This window comes from Dendronephthya gigantea, unplaced genomic scaffold (assembly GCF_004324835.1).
Source record: "Dendronephthya gigantea isolate DGI-Jeju-01 unplaced genomic scaffold, DenGig_1.0 000131F, whole genome shotgun sequence".
NCBI lineage: Eukaryota > Metazoa > Cnidaria > Anthozoa > Malacalcyonacea > Nephtheidae > Dendronephthya > Dendronephthya gigantea.
Window position 1 is genome coordinate 391,784 of NW_021163141.1, and position 15,245 is coordinate 407,028.

Sequence of the window (15,245 nt, forward strand, 5' to 3'; positions counted from 1 at the left end):
TGGTGAACTATCTGAGGCTGTTAAAATAAGTTGTGGTGTGCCTCAAGGTAGCAACTTGGGGCCACTATTGTTTTTAATTTACATTAACGATTTGCCTAATTGTGATAACGGAATTTATGATAATTGGATCTCGTCAACGGTTAATGATACACAATAATGAACAAATAAACATTGAAATTGACGGGAAGATAATCAAGAGAGTTAAAGATACGAAATCATTAGGATTACAAATTGATGAGCACCTAGTATGGGCGCGACACGTTGAAGGCATTTCCAAAAAGGTTGCGTCGGCAATTGGTGCTCTTAAAAGGATACGCCAGTTCATAGATACAAGCACTGCCCTCAAAATTTACGGAGCTTTGATTCAACCGTATTTTGATTATTGTAGCTCAGTTTGGGATGGTTTAAATATCACGTTAAATGATAAATTGCAAAAACTGCAAAATAGAGCAGCGAGGGTAATTACCAAATCTGGATACGATGCAAATTCCAGCGACCTTTTCACTAAACTAGGTTGGGACAATCTTTCGACACGCCGGAAAAAACACAAGGCTGTAATAATGTTCAAAATTCTTAACGATTTAACACCGGATTATCTCCGTAATTTATTTGAATTCCACAGCACAGGATACAATTTGAGAAACTCTGAAAATGCTTTATTTGTACCAAAACCGCGAACAAATTATGCTAAACGAAGTTTTAGTTATAGTGGCGCGGTGTTGTGGAATGAGTTACCTCAAAATGTACGAGCATTATGCTCTATTAACCAATTTAAAAGGGAGATTGACAACATTTTTTCCGTATAAAACAGACTCTCGCACGGCAATCTTGTAAATCAGTTTATATATCTGTATTTTAAATTGTATTGTATTGTGTTGTATTTAGTAATTTTGTCCCTAAATGTCTAATGAATGTATATAATTATAGCCCACTTTTTATACTGTAGATTTCACCGTGTTTAAATAAAGTTTTGATTGATTGATTGATTTATTAAATTTAAATTGGCCTATAGATCTGAAGCAGCGGTTTAGAATTTTTGTAACATAGGCTGCATTCTCCTTAGCCTTCCCTTGAGCTTCCGATTCAGCATACATGTCCAATCGACACGACGCGTTAGCTATAGTCTTATCGACTCGCTATATACGTCAAACTGGCACGAGTTGTAAACCAAACTTGTCATGCATGTCAGTTGTGTAACAGGATTCAATCATCTTGAGTACGACCTACTGTGGATTTACTACACCATTATTGACCCTCGAAACGACTATTCGTCGACCCGTGACGTCGTGGTTACGTGACTATTTTCACGATTATTCACCTGTCTTAAAAATACGGAATACTAAACATCACATCCTGTTCTCTCGTTCATAAAAAAACCTGCTACAAGATATGATATTCACGGCTATCTATTATCGGTTCTATCAAACGCGTACTCATTGTCATATTTTAGAATATTTATAACTTATATATAATGCTTCGTTCTACTTTAAAACATGCAGCTATATACACTCCATTAAACGCTTTCTCGTTTTGATCGCAGCGGTAAATTTTGCAATTAAACGAAACTTACCTGGAAGTTGAAGTTTGATTGGAATTCTAAGTTGTCATCAGTCAGGAACGAAGGAGTCACATGAGATGCGCATGCGTCTTGTCAATCAGTCTTCATCGTGAGTGGTGTAGAAAACTCAGGAGCGAAGGAATTTGGGCGGCGTGGGTATACTTTACGGGCAAGTGACTCCTTCTTTCCTGACTGATGACAACTTAGAATTCCAATCAAACTTCAACTTCCAGGTAAGTTTCGTTTAATTGCAAAATTCTATTTTGTCATCAGTCTACGTCACTACAAAGTCACATGAGATTTCAAAGTTCTACGCACACGAACTATACCCGTAACCGAGTATTTACTTAATAATATTAACATAACATGAACATCAAAGATTTATGTTAACAACTTAAAGTGATAAATTTTCTACGACAGTTTGTCCAAAATTAGATTGTTCTAATGGTTTACCATAAAACCGTGCAAACGTGCCACTATTCAACCAACCAGCAGACTTCATGATTGTCACCATATCTAATCCACTGAGCTATATTATAATTCCTGGAGGACCGGCTCGTCATTTTTCGGTAACTTCGCCGCCATGTTTTTTAAGCCGAAAACATGGCGGACTTCGCCCTTCTGCGCATGCGTAGAAGCCACTGAGCTATATAATAATTCCTGGAGGACCGGCTCCTAATGTTTTTTGTTCAAAAAGTGAAGCAAAAAACATGGCGGATTTTGGCCTCTGTGACGTCATTTTGACGTCACGCCATGGTAATTACCACTTCAATTTCAATATACATTCCTGTATAAATATTTTTTTTTTGGCATTGTCGTAATTTTTTAGTGTCTTTTATGGATACCAATCTGACTTTTCTTAAACCCTGAACTAAAGATTACAGAAAGTATCCAGTTATGACTGTTATGTTGTCATGTGTCCATGCCTGTGCATATTAAATCCAAAGAAACAAGGCCTAAGCTCATGCAAGATATTGGGCAGCAGATTAGCAATTGTACTGAGTGGGGGATACAATAGTTATAACCAGAAGTGCTATTTACATGGCATATATTTATTTAGGTCATACCTTGTGCCTCAATGAGCTACAGACAATGTATATGCTTTTTGTAATGCACCTTAGTTTAAACCTGTAAAGGTGTCCCTGTGTGACTTAAGAAAAGTCATTGATGATTTGCATTTGATATGAAATTATACTCAATAGCAGGGGTAGTACAAATATAATAGCCTAATGAATTCACAAAAATGCAACTGTGCTTGTTCACCCCTCTATTAGTCAGTCTATTATCCAAAAACCCTGATTAGCCCAATAATTTTAGCCCTTTAATGGTGTGTGGGGGAAATGCATTGTCCAGGAAATTATAAAAGTTGTTGCAGATTGAAGAAACACTGCTCAATTAATGCATTTTTTTATGCATTCATTTATTATTTTTAATCTGAAAAACCATTGTAAAAAAATGTCAGCCAACAACAACCAACAACAACCAACCAGTCTATATAGTAAAATTATCAGTACAATGTTCCAGTAACTTGCATAACAAGCTATCTCTTGTTAAATTCTATAGCATCTTCATCCTGAAAAATGGAGATCTTATTAAGATTAACTGTACTCAATATATACAGTACTCTGCACCCATTGAGAATAACAATAATACTAATCAACATTAAGAGCAAATTAAATGTAGATTAATTACAAACAAGGTGCAAGAAGTCCATTAAACCATGATAAATTGACTTTTGACAAGGCAAACAAGATAACATATAGACCTTTAACAGCCACTACAAGTCTACCAGAGGTTGAAATCTGAGAGTGATATATTTTGTATTAGCAGTCAGCACCCCAAAATTCAAAAGATTGACTATTGATAACTTTCTGACACAAAAAAGTTTTCCTATGAATCCTATCGTAATTAAGTCACGTACCAAAGGTCAAAAAGGCTAATAAAAGCATATAACTATTTATCCAGACGCTTTTGCAGTTGTTTATACTATAGTCTGAAGGCAAAAAAGTTCAAAAAGGAAAATAATTTGAAAACCGGCTCACCTGAGGCAAAAATAGCTTTCCCGATAAGTGAATTAAGCCATTCACAACGTCATATGTAGAGCAAGAAGCCGCTTCTCCATTTACTTTGTCGAACAGGGAAAAAGATAAACAATTTTATCTTTTTTAGAGGAAATACGAAAAAAATATATACCGAAAATCAAAAATATTTTCGTAAAAACCAGGAGGGGACCACATAGTTTTTCACTTTGTATCGCGGTATGTCAGTGGTAATTACCATGGGCAAAGGGGACCAGGTGACGTCACAAAGCTCAAAATCCGCCATGTTTGTTGCTTCACTTTCTGATCAGGAGCCGGTCCTCCAGGAATTATTATATAGCTCAGTGGTAGAAGCTCTGCTGACGCCACATGGTTCTAAATGGCCATGGTAGTTACCACTGACCAGACTCAAATCTGAGCCCGCTTCGAAAACATTTCCCTCCTGGATTTTTTAAAAAAAATTTATTTTGTGCGAAACCTCGTTGTTTTCGATATATTTTATTAACTATAATACGAAAAAAAATTATTTCAAGATGTATACAAGTCGTACACGTTGTTTTTACCAATACCAGGCCAAATAAGTATTATAACTTCAAAAAATATGGAAAAAAAGTCAACTAGCTCACCGGTAATTTTCATTTTTCCGAGTCATTGATTTATTCATGTTTAATATCTTACAATCCGCATGAATTTTGTATGTACAAAAAGTTAGGAAAAAATTATTCACCGAAAACCAAAAGTATTTTTTATCAAAAACCAGGAGGGAGATGACTCATTTTTTATCTTTGGATCGCGGTTTGTCAGCGGTAACTACCCAGGCCATGTAGGACCATGTGGCGTCAGCAAAGCCTAAAATCCGCCATCTTTTTGGCTTCATTTGATGATGACGAGCCGGTCTTCCAGGAATTATAATATAGCTCAGTGATCTAATCCCTTCCGATGACAAAACGATGTCGAGGCAGCTCGGCTGCTATGTGCCCCATATACATCCGTATTAATACCAGACGATTTAAGAACTTCCCGGGCCCACCTGGCCACTGTATCCTTCGAGTTAGAACGGTGTGGTTTAACATAGCTGATTAATAACTGCGCATGCTTATCCCTCAATTTTGCAGTCCTTTCGATATATTCGTCCAAATGTTGTACGACACATAATCCGGGGTCTTCATCGAAGGCGATCAGTTCGATAAGATCGATATGCTTACCACTCTTGGTTTGTTTCAACTTCTGCTGTATCGTGATCCGGTATCGGTCAGTCATTTTTTGCATGTATTTTATATCCATGCTATGCACAGTTTGGCACCTCTGGCCAGTCAATAAACACAACAACATTGTTAACTTCAAGCTAAGCTGTTTCAGTGATAACGCCGCGGGGATCCCTTCGTCCTTTAGATAATTCAAGACAACACTAACATCCCAAATCTCAGAGTATCTAGGTAGTGGCGGCATCAATTAAAATATTCCTTTCATTGTCCGGCTAACGAGAGGGTGATCCCCAAATGTCACTCCATTTTCCATTGGCAACATGGTTGATAAGGCAGAGCGAGCTGTATTAATCGCACTGTAACTTAATCCCGATGCATAAAGCGATCCCAAGAACTCAACAGCATGCATTACACCCGGACAAAACATATCCACCCGTTCATGATCACAATACGTTTCCCACTTGGTTAAATAGATAGAGTATTGTTTGGCCGTTCCTGTGTGCCAACAGGCCATAACTATATCCGTCGTACTGGAAGTAAGTCCATGTCGTTTTATCCTTTCCCTGATAATAGAACTACCAGTAGGTTTCGCTTCTGATGTAGTGGATGTTGTTCCGTGAGGTGGCTGGGTAAGGTCAGCAATCTGTCCGTTGCCTTTAGACGTACAGGTTCTCGCTCTCGCATTTGCATAGCCATAGGATACCAACCCTGAGTGGGCCAATCTGGAATCACAAACTCCTCGCGCCTTGCCTATTCTTATTTTGCTTAATAACACTAAATGGTGGAAATGCGTAAAAATTTAATGTTGATCAGTCCATGTTAAATGCATCAATCGCGACAGCATTCGGATCTGGTCTGTAGGACACATATTTTGGGAACTGGTGATTGATGCGCGAAGCAAACAGATCAATATCTGGGTGAAATCTAAGTTCATTCAATGCTTTGTTTAGACTACTAGTGTTTAGTTTCCATTCCGAGGCAGTCTGGTTACGTCTTGACTCAAAATCTGCAACCAGGTTTTGTTTTCCTGGAATGTGTACAACACTGATCCATATTCCTCTTGCAATGCACCATTCCCAAATTCTATGTCCTAAATTATTACAAACATCCGAATGGCTTGTGCCCATATCGTTGAGGACACTTATCGCGGTAGTATTGTCTGTCCTTATCCTGATATGGACTTGGGATCTGTCTTTTGCAAACGTCTTAAGACCCAAAAGAATGGCAAACATTTCCAAATAATTTATGTGATGTTCCGCCTCAATATGAGTCCAATTTACCCCGGAGGACACTCCATTACAGGTTGCCCCCCACCCTAGTTTTTAAGCATCAGTGGTAATTGTTAGGTCAGGTAAACCGTGGCTCAAAGGCTTAAAGGAAGTGAGTATACATTCCGGACCCACCAATATAAGTCTTTTCTCGCTTCAGTAGAGAATGTCATAATAGCATCAAAATTACCCTGATTTTGCTTCAAAGCTAGAGTTTTATCATGCTCAAGGTGTCTATAGTAAAGGGGTCCATAAAGGACTCCAGGGAAACTGGACACAATTTTCCCTATGATTTTGGCAGCATCCTTAATACTTAAGCATTGTTGTTTGAGCAGTTTTGTGCAATCTTTCTGCAGCTGGGAAGCTTTCTGAGGTGTTAATCTCGCAATCATAGTGACAGGGTTTAAAATAAACCCAAGAACCACAATTTCCTGGCTAGGTATCAAGCAGGATTTTGTTGGATGAACAATAAAGCCCACTTCATCTAATAATACTACTGTAATAATGATGCTTCGTTCTACAGGTAAACATGTTCGATAGACTAAAAGATTATAATTATGTTCCACATCAAAATGCTTGCAAACTGTTATAACATTATTAACGCATGTGTGGTGCTTCGTTCTACGATAAAACATGTTCCTTTTCTACAGCGAAGCGTGTGCAGTCTGATTTATATGATTATAAAATATCATTACGAAAAGAAACTCTGCAATGAAACTTTGAAGATGGAACAGCAACTTCTTTCCCAAGGCTACAACCGTATTATTGAGAAAGTGAAAATTATGCGTCAAGGCTTTTCGAAGGCAGTGATTTCTGGTAGCAGAAGTGGTAGTGGAAAGATTGTCTACGACAACTACGACGATCCACGAGATATTTGGGGTGGTTCAGCGAATACAACGCCTCTTTTGACTGGAATTGATAGTTCTTTGATAAATGATGGAAACTGTGAGGTGTTTTCATATCAACATGACTTAAGCTTATCAGAATGTGATGAAGACTTGCCAGGTACATTATTATAAACTATACATTATTATTGTATAAAGAATCTTATTTTATTTTATTAGTAAAGGGAAAAGTACAATTATAATAACTATAACTACTTTACGAGCAGGTACTGATTTCATTTTTACAGTTAATGAACCAAATGTTAACCAGGATCTATCAAATGATCAAGACCCTCTGCCTAAGACACCATCAACAGTCCTTAAATTAATCGATAACAAGAGAAAACACCTGGAACGAAATCTCTTAGCTGCGAAACGTGATGCCCTTTTCTTGGAGGAGTCAAAAAATGAGAAAAATTTCAGAAAGGAACTAACAGATGCAATCAAAGAATCAACTGTGTCAATGACTTAGGCTTTGCAAGGAATTAGTCAGTCAATGCTTCAGGTTAGTACAGTACTTGGCAAAAGTATTGAATTCATAGCTGGTTGTCCTTCTACACCTCAAAATGGTGGGTATCTTGCTAACAATCACAATGAAAGTCTACCATGGAAGCAGTATGATGGCTCCACCAAATTTGCAGCATCATTTTTCTACAGACTTCAACTTTACGCATAATACATAATATATTTAAGTAATATATAATACCATTGCGCGTTTTATACTTAACAATTATTGGATGAGGTTGAGTGTGATATCGAGAATTATCAAGCCGAAGTTTGCATTATATTATTCTCTACATATTTTCATAACATTCTGGCTTAGGGGCGGACCATTAGAAAAGTGATTTGGGGAGTGGGAAAAAAATTCGCGCATGGGCCAAGAAGCGGAAAAAATCGTACATTGCAGAGTTAAAAACAGCATTTTTAATACACAATAGATAAAGAATATTATGGAACAGCTTTGCAGCAGCCATTTATATGAACTAAATTATTCAAAAAGTACCCTAAAAGTACACAAATATCCCAATCCTGTATACCATCTGCAATATACTATAAACCATTCCTGATTGAGCCCAAAATATCCCTAATTGTCTTACATCACAACTTCCATCCCAAATTTCTTGTTTCTGGCCTAAAATATCCTTATTGTATCACACGTTTACATGTACAATATTATACCATATATACAGTATATTAAAACGCATTGATGCCTATCAATCCAAGCTTTGTCAAAACATCGTTAAAAAAAATTCCTGCAATGCCAAAGCAGCCAAAAAAAATGGTCTAATGGTCCGCCTCTTAATTATCAGTAATATTCTCGGCTTACGTACCTTATTATCACTACGAATATGTACTTTCAACATTGGCAACACTCTTTCAACTTCTAGTTTCCATTCCGCAGCGTCCACAGTCGACTCCAAAACTGAGTCTGGTTTACTGCTCTCTTCTTGATGCTACCTCAAAATAAGAAAAAACATTCCTAATTTGGCTCAATTTTCTTAGTTTAGTATTACAGGGTTTGGCAATAGACCTTTTCGGTAATTACGTCACAACATTTAAACATCACAACGCTTTAAATTTAGAACTACCTTAAATGAAATCAAGGGTACGTGGGAAGATGCAAAACATTCTCTTTCAACACATGCATGAAAAAGATTTTTTATTTTGGCCAATAAATGTGGAAATAAGCCATAACACGAGAACGAGGCTAAGGGGCCAAGATCGCGAGCCTCGTTCCCGCGTTATGGCTTATTTCCATATTCATTAGTCAAAATGAAAAATTATTTTTCATGCACGGGTTATAGAAGGATGTTTGCACCTTTGTACATAGATTGTGCGAGTATGAAACTTGAAATCAATATCTTATTTAAGGTGATTCTAGATTTAAAACGATGATGTGACGTAATTACCGAAAAGGTCTATTATTATGCCTATTATGTGGATACTTCCACGCGTAAATCGATACAAAGCAATATACTTATATAACTAGAAATGCATGCATGCAGCAACCCCTCGCCTCGGTTAAACGAAATTAGTTAAGCATAGGGATGGTAACATGATTGTTAGAAAATTTATGTGAGTTGGGAGTTTTGGAGGGTACTTGGTATGTGAGAAAAAGAAATTGAGAAAAGTATGGAAATATTTTTGTGCACGTGGAAGCACTGTACGACTGTACTCGTAGCAACTCGCAACGGCCGTATATTTTTAAAGAATCAAAGTTTACCCGAATGGTTTACCCTCATATTTTTGTGAAAAAATGGCCAAAATACGACAAGATTCTTACCTTTTTCTGGAAGTTAAGTTACTCATCAATAGTCAATGTTATAGTAAATTATTTTAATCATTAATTACCATGAAATATATAGAGATTACTTCATGGTTGGCGAGTGCGTACGATATTTTTGCACGAGTTGTGAAGGATCGCAATACGAACGAGTGAGCGCAGCGAACGAGTGAGTTTGCGATCCTTCGCAACGAGTGCATAATAAAAATCGTACAAACGAGCCAACCATGAAGTAATTTGTTTATTAAATGTGTATAGAGATCAATTTGACAACGACACGCTTTTAATATACAAAAACACAGCGAACAACAAAATCGAAGTTTTATGCATGAAAACATATTTATTACCGTTCAGTTTCTTTGTAATTTTGTTCAATTAACAATTAGACAACGAGGCGGAGTTGTCTATGAGCGAATAGTCAACGAGGCGACATTTTAGAACTGTCAAGTTTCAACTTTCAACTGTTTTCAACACGTCGTCTTGAATATCATCATATTATTTATCAAAGAAAATATTAGAGAAGAAATATTACAGTATTTATATAAATCACACCGTTATTTCACAACAAAGTCTCCGATGAACCAGCAGTTAAGAAGAATAATTGTTGTTTACGATCGAAACAGTGCAGCCATGGAAGCTGTACGACTGCGGTCCTCTCATCTCGATATTGGTTTCCTTTTGAATATTTTCGTTATTCAAACTCAAAGGAATCACTGTCAGAGTGGATGTTGTTGGAAGTGACACTTTGCTGGAAGTGGTTTCTAATGCTGCGACGATATTATGAGTGGATTGATCGGCGTCTCCAGATATAAAACGACTTAAAATATTTGACATATTTTCTTTTTGTTGGATGCTCTTGCGTTGTACGCCTGGATTGAAGTATCCGATTTATGTCCAGTGACTGCCTTGATGTGTCTAGCCTCTACGTTGCTGTCTGAAAGTACCGTGACTGATGTTGCTCGAACACAGTGGTTTGTTAGATGTGGGATTATTCCAGCTGCTTTAGATATGGTTTTCATCATGTTGGCAGACTGCATTCGCCAAGGGGACTATTGGAATACCAGATCTCGTCCTTGTCTGGCTGAAACTTGGTGGACATTTCTCGTGGACGTTGAAATAGGACCTGTTGCGTTGGATGTAAATGGCTCAAGAAGTTTTCAATGGTTTTCACTGGGCACCGTCGGGAATTGACCACTTCAAACATCTTCCCGTCTGATTCATCCGTGTTGTCGTTGAGGCCTCCTTGGTGATTTTTTGTTCCTAACAAGCGGTCGCGTCGAGATTCAAAATATCGTCGGCCTTGTGCTGTAGTGTGGAGAACAAGCATATCTTTCGTGAGCTTTCTCTGGTTTTCTCTCCCTTGTTTACCAACGTAAAACGTAACGTAGAACCAAGCCGTTTGTAAAAGCTTCCGAGGGTTCTTGGAGTCATAGTCGGTAAGTTCGCCGCTTTCGTACAGCTTTTGTAGTTGCTCGCTTGTTATCGGATGCTTGTGGATAACTGGACCGACTTTGCCCTCTCGAGTGAGTTTCTTGCAGATAGCATTTAGTGTTTTATTAGCTTGTTCAAACACAGGGTCGCCGATAATGGACCAGGGTTTGTTTTGAGGCGGTTGTTTTAGATAGCGGTCGATGGCAGATCTTATTGCACGAAGGGTTGAAACTTTAAACTCACTCCCGTCTTGTTTTCTTGCAGCGGCATAAAATTTTTTCAGACAGAGAGAAAGCTCGACTTTTTCCATTTCTTCAATTTGTGTACAAAATTCTTGTTGGCTTGCAAACCATTCTGAAATTTATTTCGTATATTAAAGGGAAGAAAATATTTTAATTGTTGTTCGCGTAAAATGTATTAAAATTCAGTTTAAATATAAAAATTCAATTGAGTATACGTTATTTTTATGTATTTTCTTACCCTTAAAAATTGCAATTCCGTATTTTGTTGCTTTTTTTGTTTTTTCTGGTACGGAATTGTCCAACAAGTCGTCCAAAAAATCTTCAGATACTTCGGCGAAACGCGAATTTTCCGCCATTGTTTTGAATTTTGCTACTAGTAGGCTATCACTAATAGCCTACTAGTAGCGTAGCCAATCAGAACGCAGGAAAAGTGATAGCCTATTAGTAAGTTTATACTAATAGAAGTTAGACATTCTTTCCGAAAGATTTGAGATGTGCTGAATGTAAAAATATCTTGAATATGAGAATTATGTTTTGAATCTCACTCCTATACTTCGACGCCATCTTGAAAGAAAATGTAAATAAATTGCCGCCAAAATGACATACGACAATTTTTCAGTGTGAAGAATATCGTACGTCCAATCAAAAGCCGTGAAAAACATCGTACGTCCAATCAAATTGCATGAAATTAATTTACACAGTGAAATACGATTTTTATTTCATCATTCTGCTGTGCATAAATAGAGATTACTTCATGGTTGGCGAGTGCGTACGATTTTTATGCACGAGTTGTGAAGGATCGCAATACGAACGAGTGAGCGCAGCGAACGAGTGATTTGCGATCCTTCGCAACGAGTGCATAATAAAAATCGTACAAACGAGCCAACTATGAAGTAATCTCTATTTATGTATAGAGATCATTTCGACAACGACACGCTTTTAATATACAAAAACACAGCGAGCAACAAAATCGAAGCTTTATCCATCAAAACATATTTATTACCGTTCAGTTTCTTTGTAATTTTGTTCAATAGAAGTTAGATATTCTTTCCGAAAGATTTGAGAATGTGCTGAATGTAAAAATATCTTGAATATGAGAATTATGTTTTGAATTTCACTCCTATATTTCGACGCCATCTTGAAAGAAAATGTAAACAAATTGCCGCCAAAATGACATACGACAATTTTTCACGTGTGAAGAATATCGTACGTCCAATCAAAAGCCGTATATGGCATTTTTTCACACGTGAAAAACATCTTACGTCCAATGAAATTGCATGAAATTAATTTACACAGTGAGATACGATTTTTATTTCATCATTCTGCTGTGCATAAATCTCTATACACATATAATAAACCATCATACGTCTCATACAACTTCCGAAGTTTTATGTTACGCCTCGACTGGTTTTTGCACGGGAATGTTTTGATTTTCTTTTCTTTCTGTCATTATGAAAACGGAGTTTATAAATGAAATTATAAAGTCGTATATCACATAATACATTCAGATTTATAGTGAAATACATTCGAGAATATTAAAGTTGTGTTTACCAGAAAAGAATTACTTTTTAAAGCTGTGCCGGATGAAATACTATCAAGCAGGGCGCTTATATATAGGGCGGCGCAACGCGCTGATGTCGCGCTGATCGACGTGTGATGCGGAAATAGACTGGCACTAGCAGGGTTTTTGAAGAATTCGAAATTTTTTGATAATTTTCCCTGATGTTTTATATCGCCGATATTTTATTGAAAAATTCCTTGTTATAGTTTGTAATTATTTCGTAAACTATAAAATGATGCCAACGAACTTTCTGGATGTTATTTTGTGTTTGAAATGCGGTTAATTATGGAGATATTAGCGGAAACAGCATGGTGTTGTGATGGCTTTAATGGAATGAAATTTTGAAATTGGGAGCTTAGCTAAATTCCTAAAGTCTTAACCATAATTTTACGGTAAGTAAAAAGCTTTTTATATTATGTTTATATCATGAAAATTTAAAAAAAAATCGAAGTTGGTAATTTACTGGTAAATGATGCCTGAATATGACCTTTTTAAGCTCAGCTTTTCGTTAGGATATTGTTTATTTTTTTGTTGATCAAAAATGCAAAGTGACGAAAGTATGGCATCACATTATTCCTTGTATTTGCCTTAAAGTATACCCAAAATCCAAGTGCCATGCCAATGAATTGGATGAAGTTGTTTGATCACTTTGACTATTCACCTCATGCTTGTTGAATACGGCGAATTGTAAATACGTGGGGCGTTTTTTGTGCTGGATAATTTCTTAACCTTAATTCCGTTGTTTTATGTTGTAATGAGTTTTTGTGATCGATAATTTGTCAAAACAACACGAATCAAAGTTGATAATTCAATAGAATTTTGGCCTTAAAGATAGGCTGGTAGATAAAAACACGTTCTTCTAAATCGAACATATACAGCTAAAACCGATTGTCATGGAGATGCAAAGTACGTTGCGTATGGTTGCGTGTACTAGTTGGCGTCAGATTTTATTAGGCTGAATCAGTGAAATGAATATAACTGGAACGCAGCCTTCTGACAGGAAGTTGAAGCTAAGTCACAGTATGAATATATAAATATATATATATACATGTATATATATATATATATATATATATATATATATATATATATATATATATATATATATATATATATATATATATATATATATATATGTATACATATTCAAAATTTAGTTTGTTTGTAATAGACAAGAAGGGTGCTCAATACCAAAAAAGAGCAGAGCAGAAATTCTTTAATTCTTTAATTCAAAATATGCTGTATATTATCAATTGTATCTATTAGTCTATAGTAGCGTGAAATTCTAGTAGAAGTCTTGGACCTGTAAAGGAAATTGTATGCATTTCATTTAGGACAGATTATATCTACTGTTTTAGGGTAAAATGACCATGTGCCAAAATCTGAATCCTGGACGAAAGTCCTGAAAATGACCACACCTAGAAACAGCATAGTCGAGATAGCTATAAATCCTGAATTATCAAAGCCACAGGGGCCCACAGTCTTTCGAATTGTTTATATGGTTCAGAATCGTTGCTTTTAGGTGTGCTTGAATCTTTTCCACTTGAATTTCACTCAAGTTAATCGAGGAGAGGTTTTTTACTTATTTTACTTGTTTTTTACTTACCGTATTAAAAGTAAAACACTGATATCTCGGGGAATATTGTATCAAAATACGCATGGTATATACCAAATTTTAAGTTAGACATTCACGAATCTAAAGAAAGTTATTTCAGTGTAACAGACGTTTTAGTTTTGAAGTTATACTCAATCAAACAGGTTAACCTTTTTTTGCGCCACCCGGTAAATATAATATTAACTAATTTTTTAATCTCAAAATAAAGCCGTTGCTACACGGTGTTTCACGCTAAGCGAAAAAAGCAAAGCGATCATCGGGCGACTAAAGAAAAATTCAATACTCGAGGCATAACCACATCGTGAAGCTCCAGGAGATCTTGGGGTGGGTCGTTTCAAGATTGACCATTTCACACACACTTTTCTTCCGCTTCTTCTCAGTTTCCAGACATACTTAGAAAGTTCCGTTTCAGTTGCGTACAGTTCGTTTTTAACTGACTTCTTATGGTTTCTGTAGCGTTCCTTAAAAGAAGTAGTCGTCATTCCGATGTACTCTTTAGCGTCATTGTCATCGTCTGTAGTAACTGTAGCTTTGTACACGATGTTTTTTCCGTTGCAGTTTCCTTTTAATGGACATTCGGACTTGATTTGGCAACAGGCAACTTGCATGTTAGCGAAGCATCATGGGAAAAGTGGTAACCTTCACTTGCGCGCGAAATGGCCGTCGAGGAGCGAGCATTTGGCGTGTGAGAAATATCGCTTATTTTTAACACTTTTTTCATAGCGTTGGAAAATTTTAAAACTAGGGATATCTTTACGATGCTATAAAAGTGCTTTATATTAACTATTTACAGCCTATTGTTTAAATAAAAACCTACTTGTTTATTTTAACAGAAAATAAACCGACCACAACAAAGGAAGCAAAAAAATCGACGACAACAGAGCCAAAATGTTTTATCTTTGGCGTTTTTACGATTTAACGGAGTCAGGGCAGAAAAAACCGGTTTGAACTGCTTTTAGTTCGCGCCAAAACGTTTCAAGGTCCTTTAAAAACATCGTGTTTGAGCGCCATGCTGATCGAACGATCGGCAGACATTTTTCAACGAGTTTAGTGGATTTCAACAAGCGAAAAAATACCGAGAAAACACTCGATCGTTGTCAAAATACAAAATACACATCGAGAAACAAAACGCACATATTTGTAGGTCAAAATGACGAG

The 15,245-nt window shown here is 36.6% G+C and overlaps 1 protein-coding gene and 1 pseudogene across 1 annotated transcript in view; both read right to left on the minus strand.

The window, feature by feature from the left end:
* LOC114536158 (intraflagellar transport protein 57 homolog) overlaps positions 1-15,245 on the minus strand; it is a 94,157-nt gene that overhangs the window by 18,988 nt on the left and 59,924 nt on the right. Inside the window, exon 8 of the mRNA XM_028557510.1 lies at positions 8,286-8,408. Coding sequence (XP_028413311.1) covers positions 8,286-8,408 — 123 coding nt within the window. The remainder of the gene's footprint in view (positions 1-8,285; positions 8,409-15,245) is intronic.
* Positions 9,773-11,065, minus strand: LOC114536159 (annotated as a pseudogene).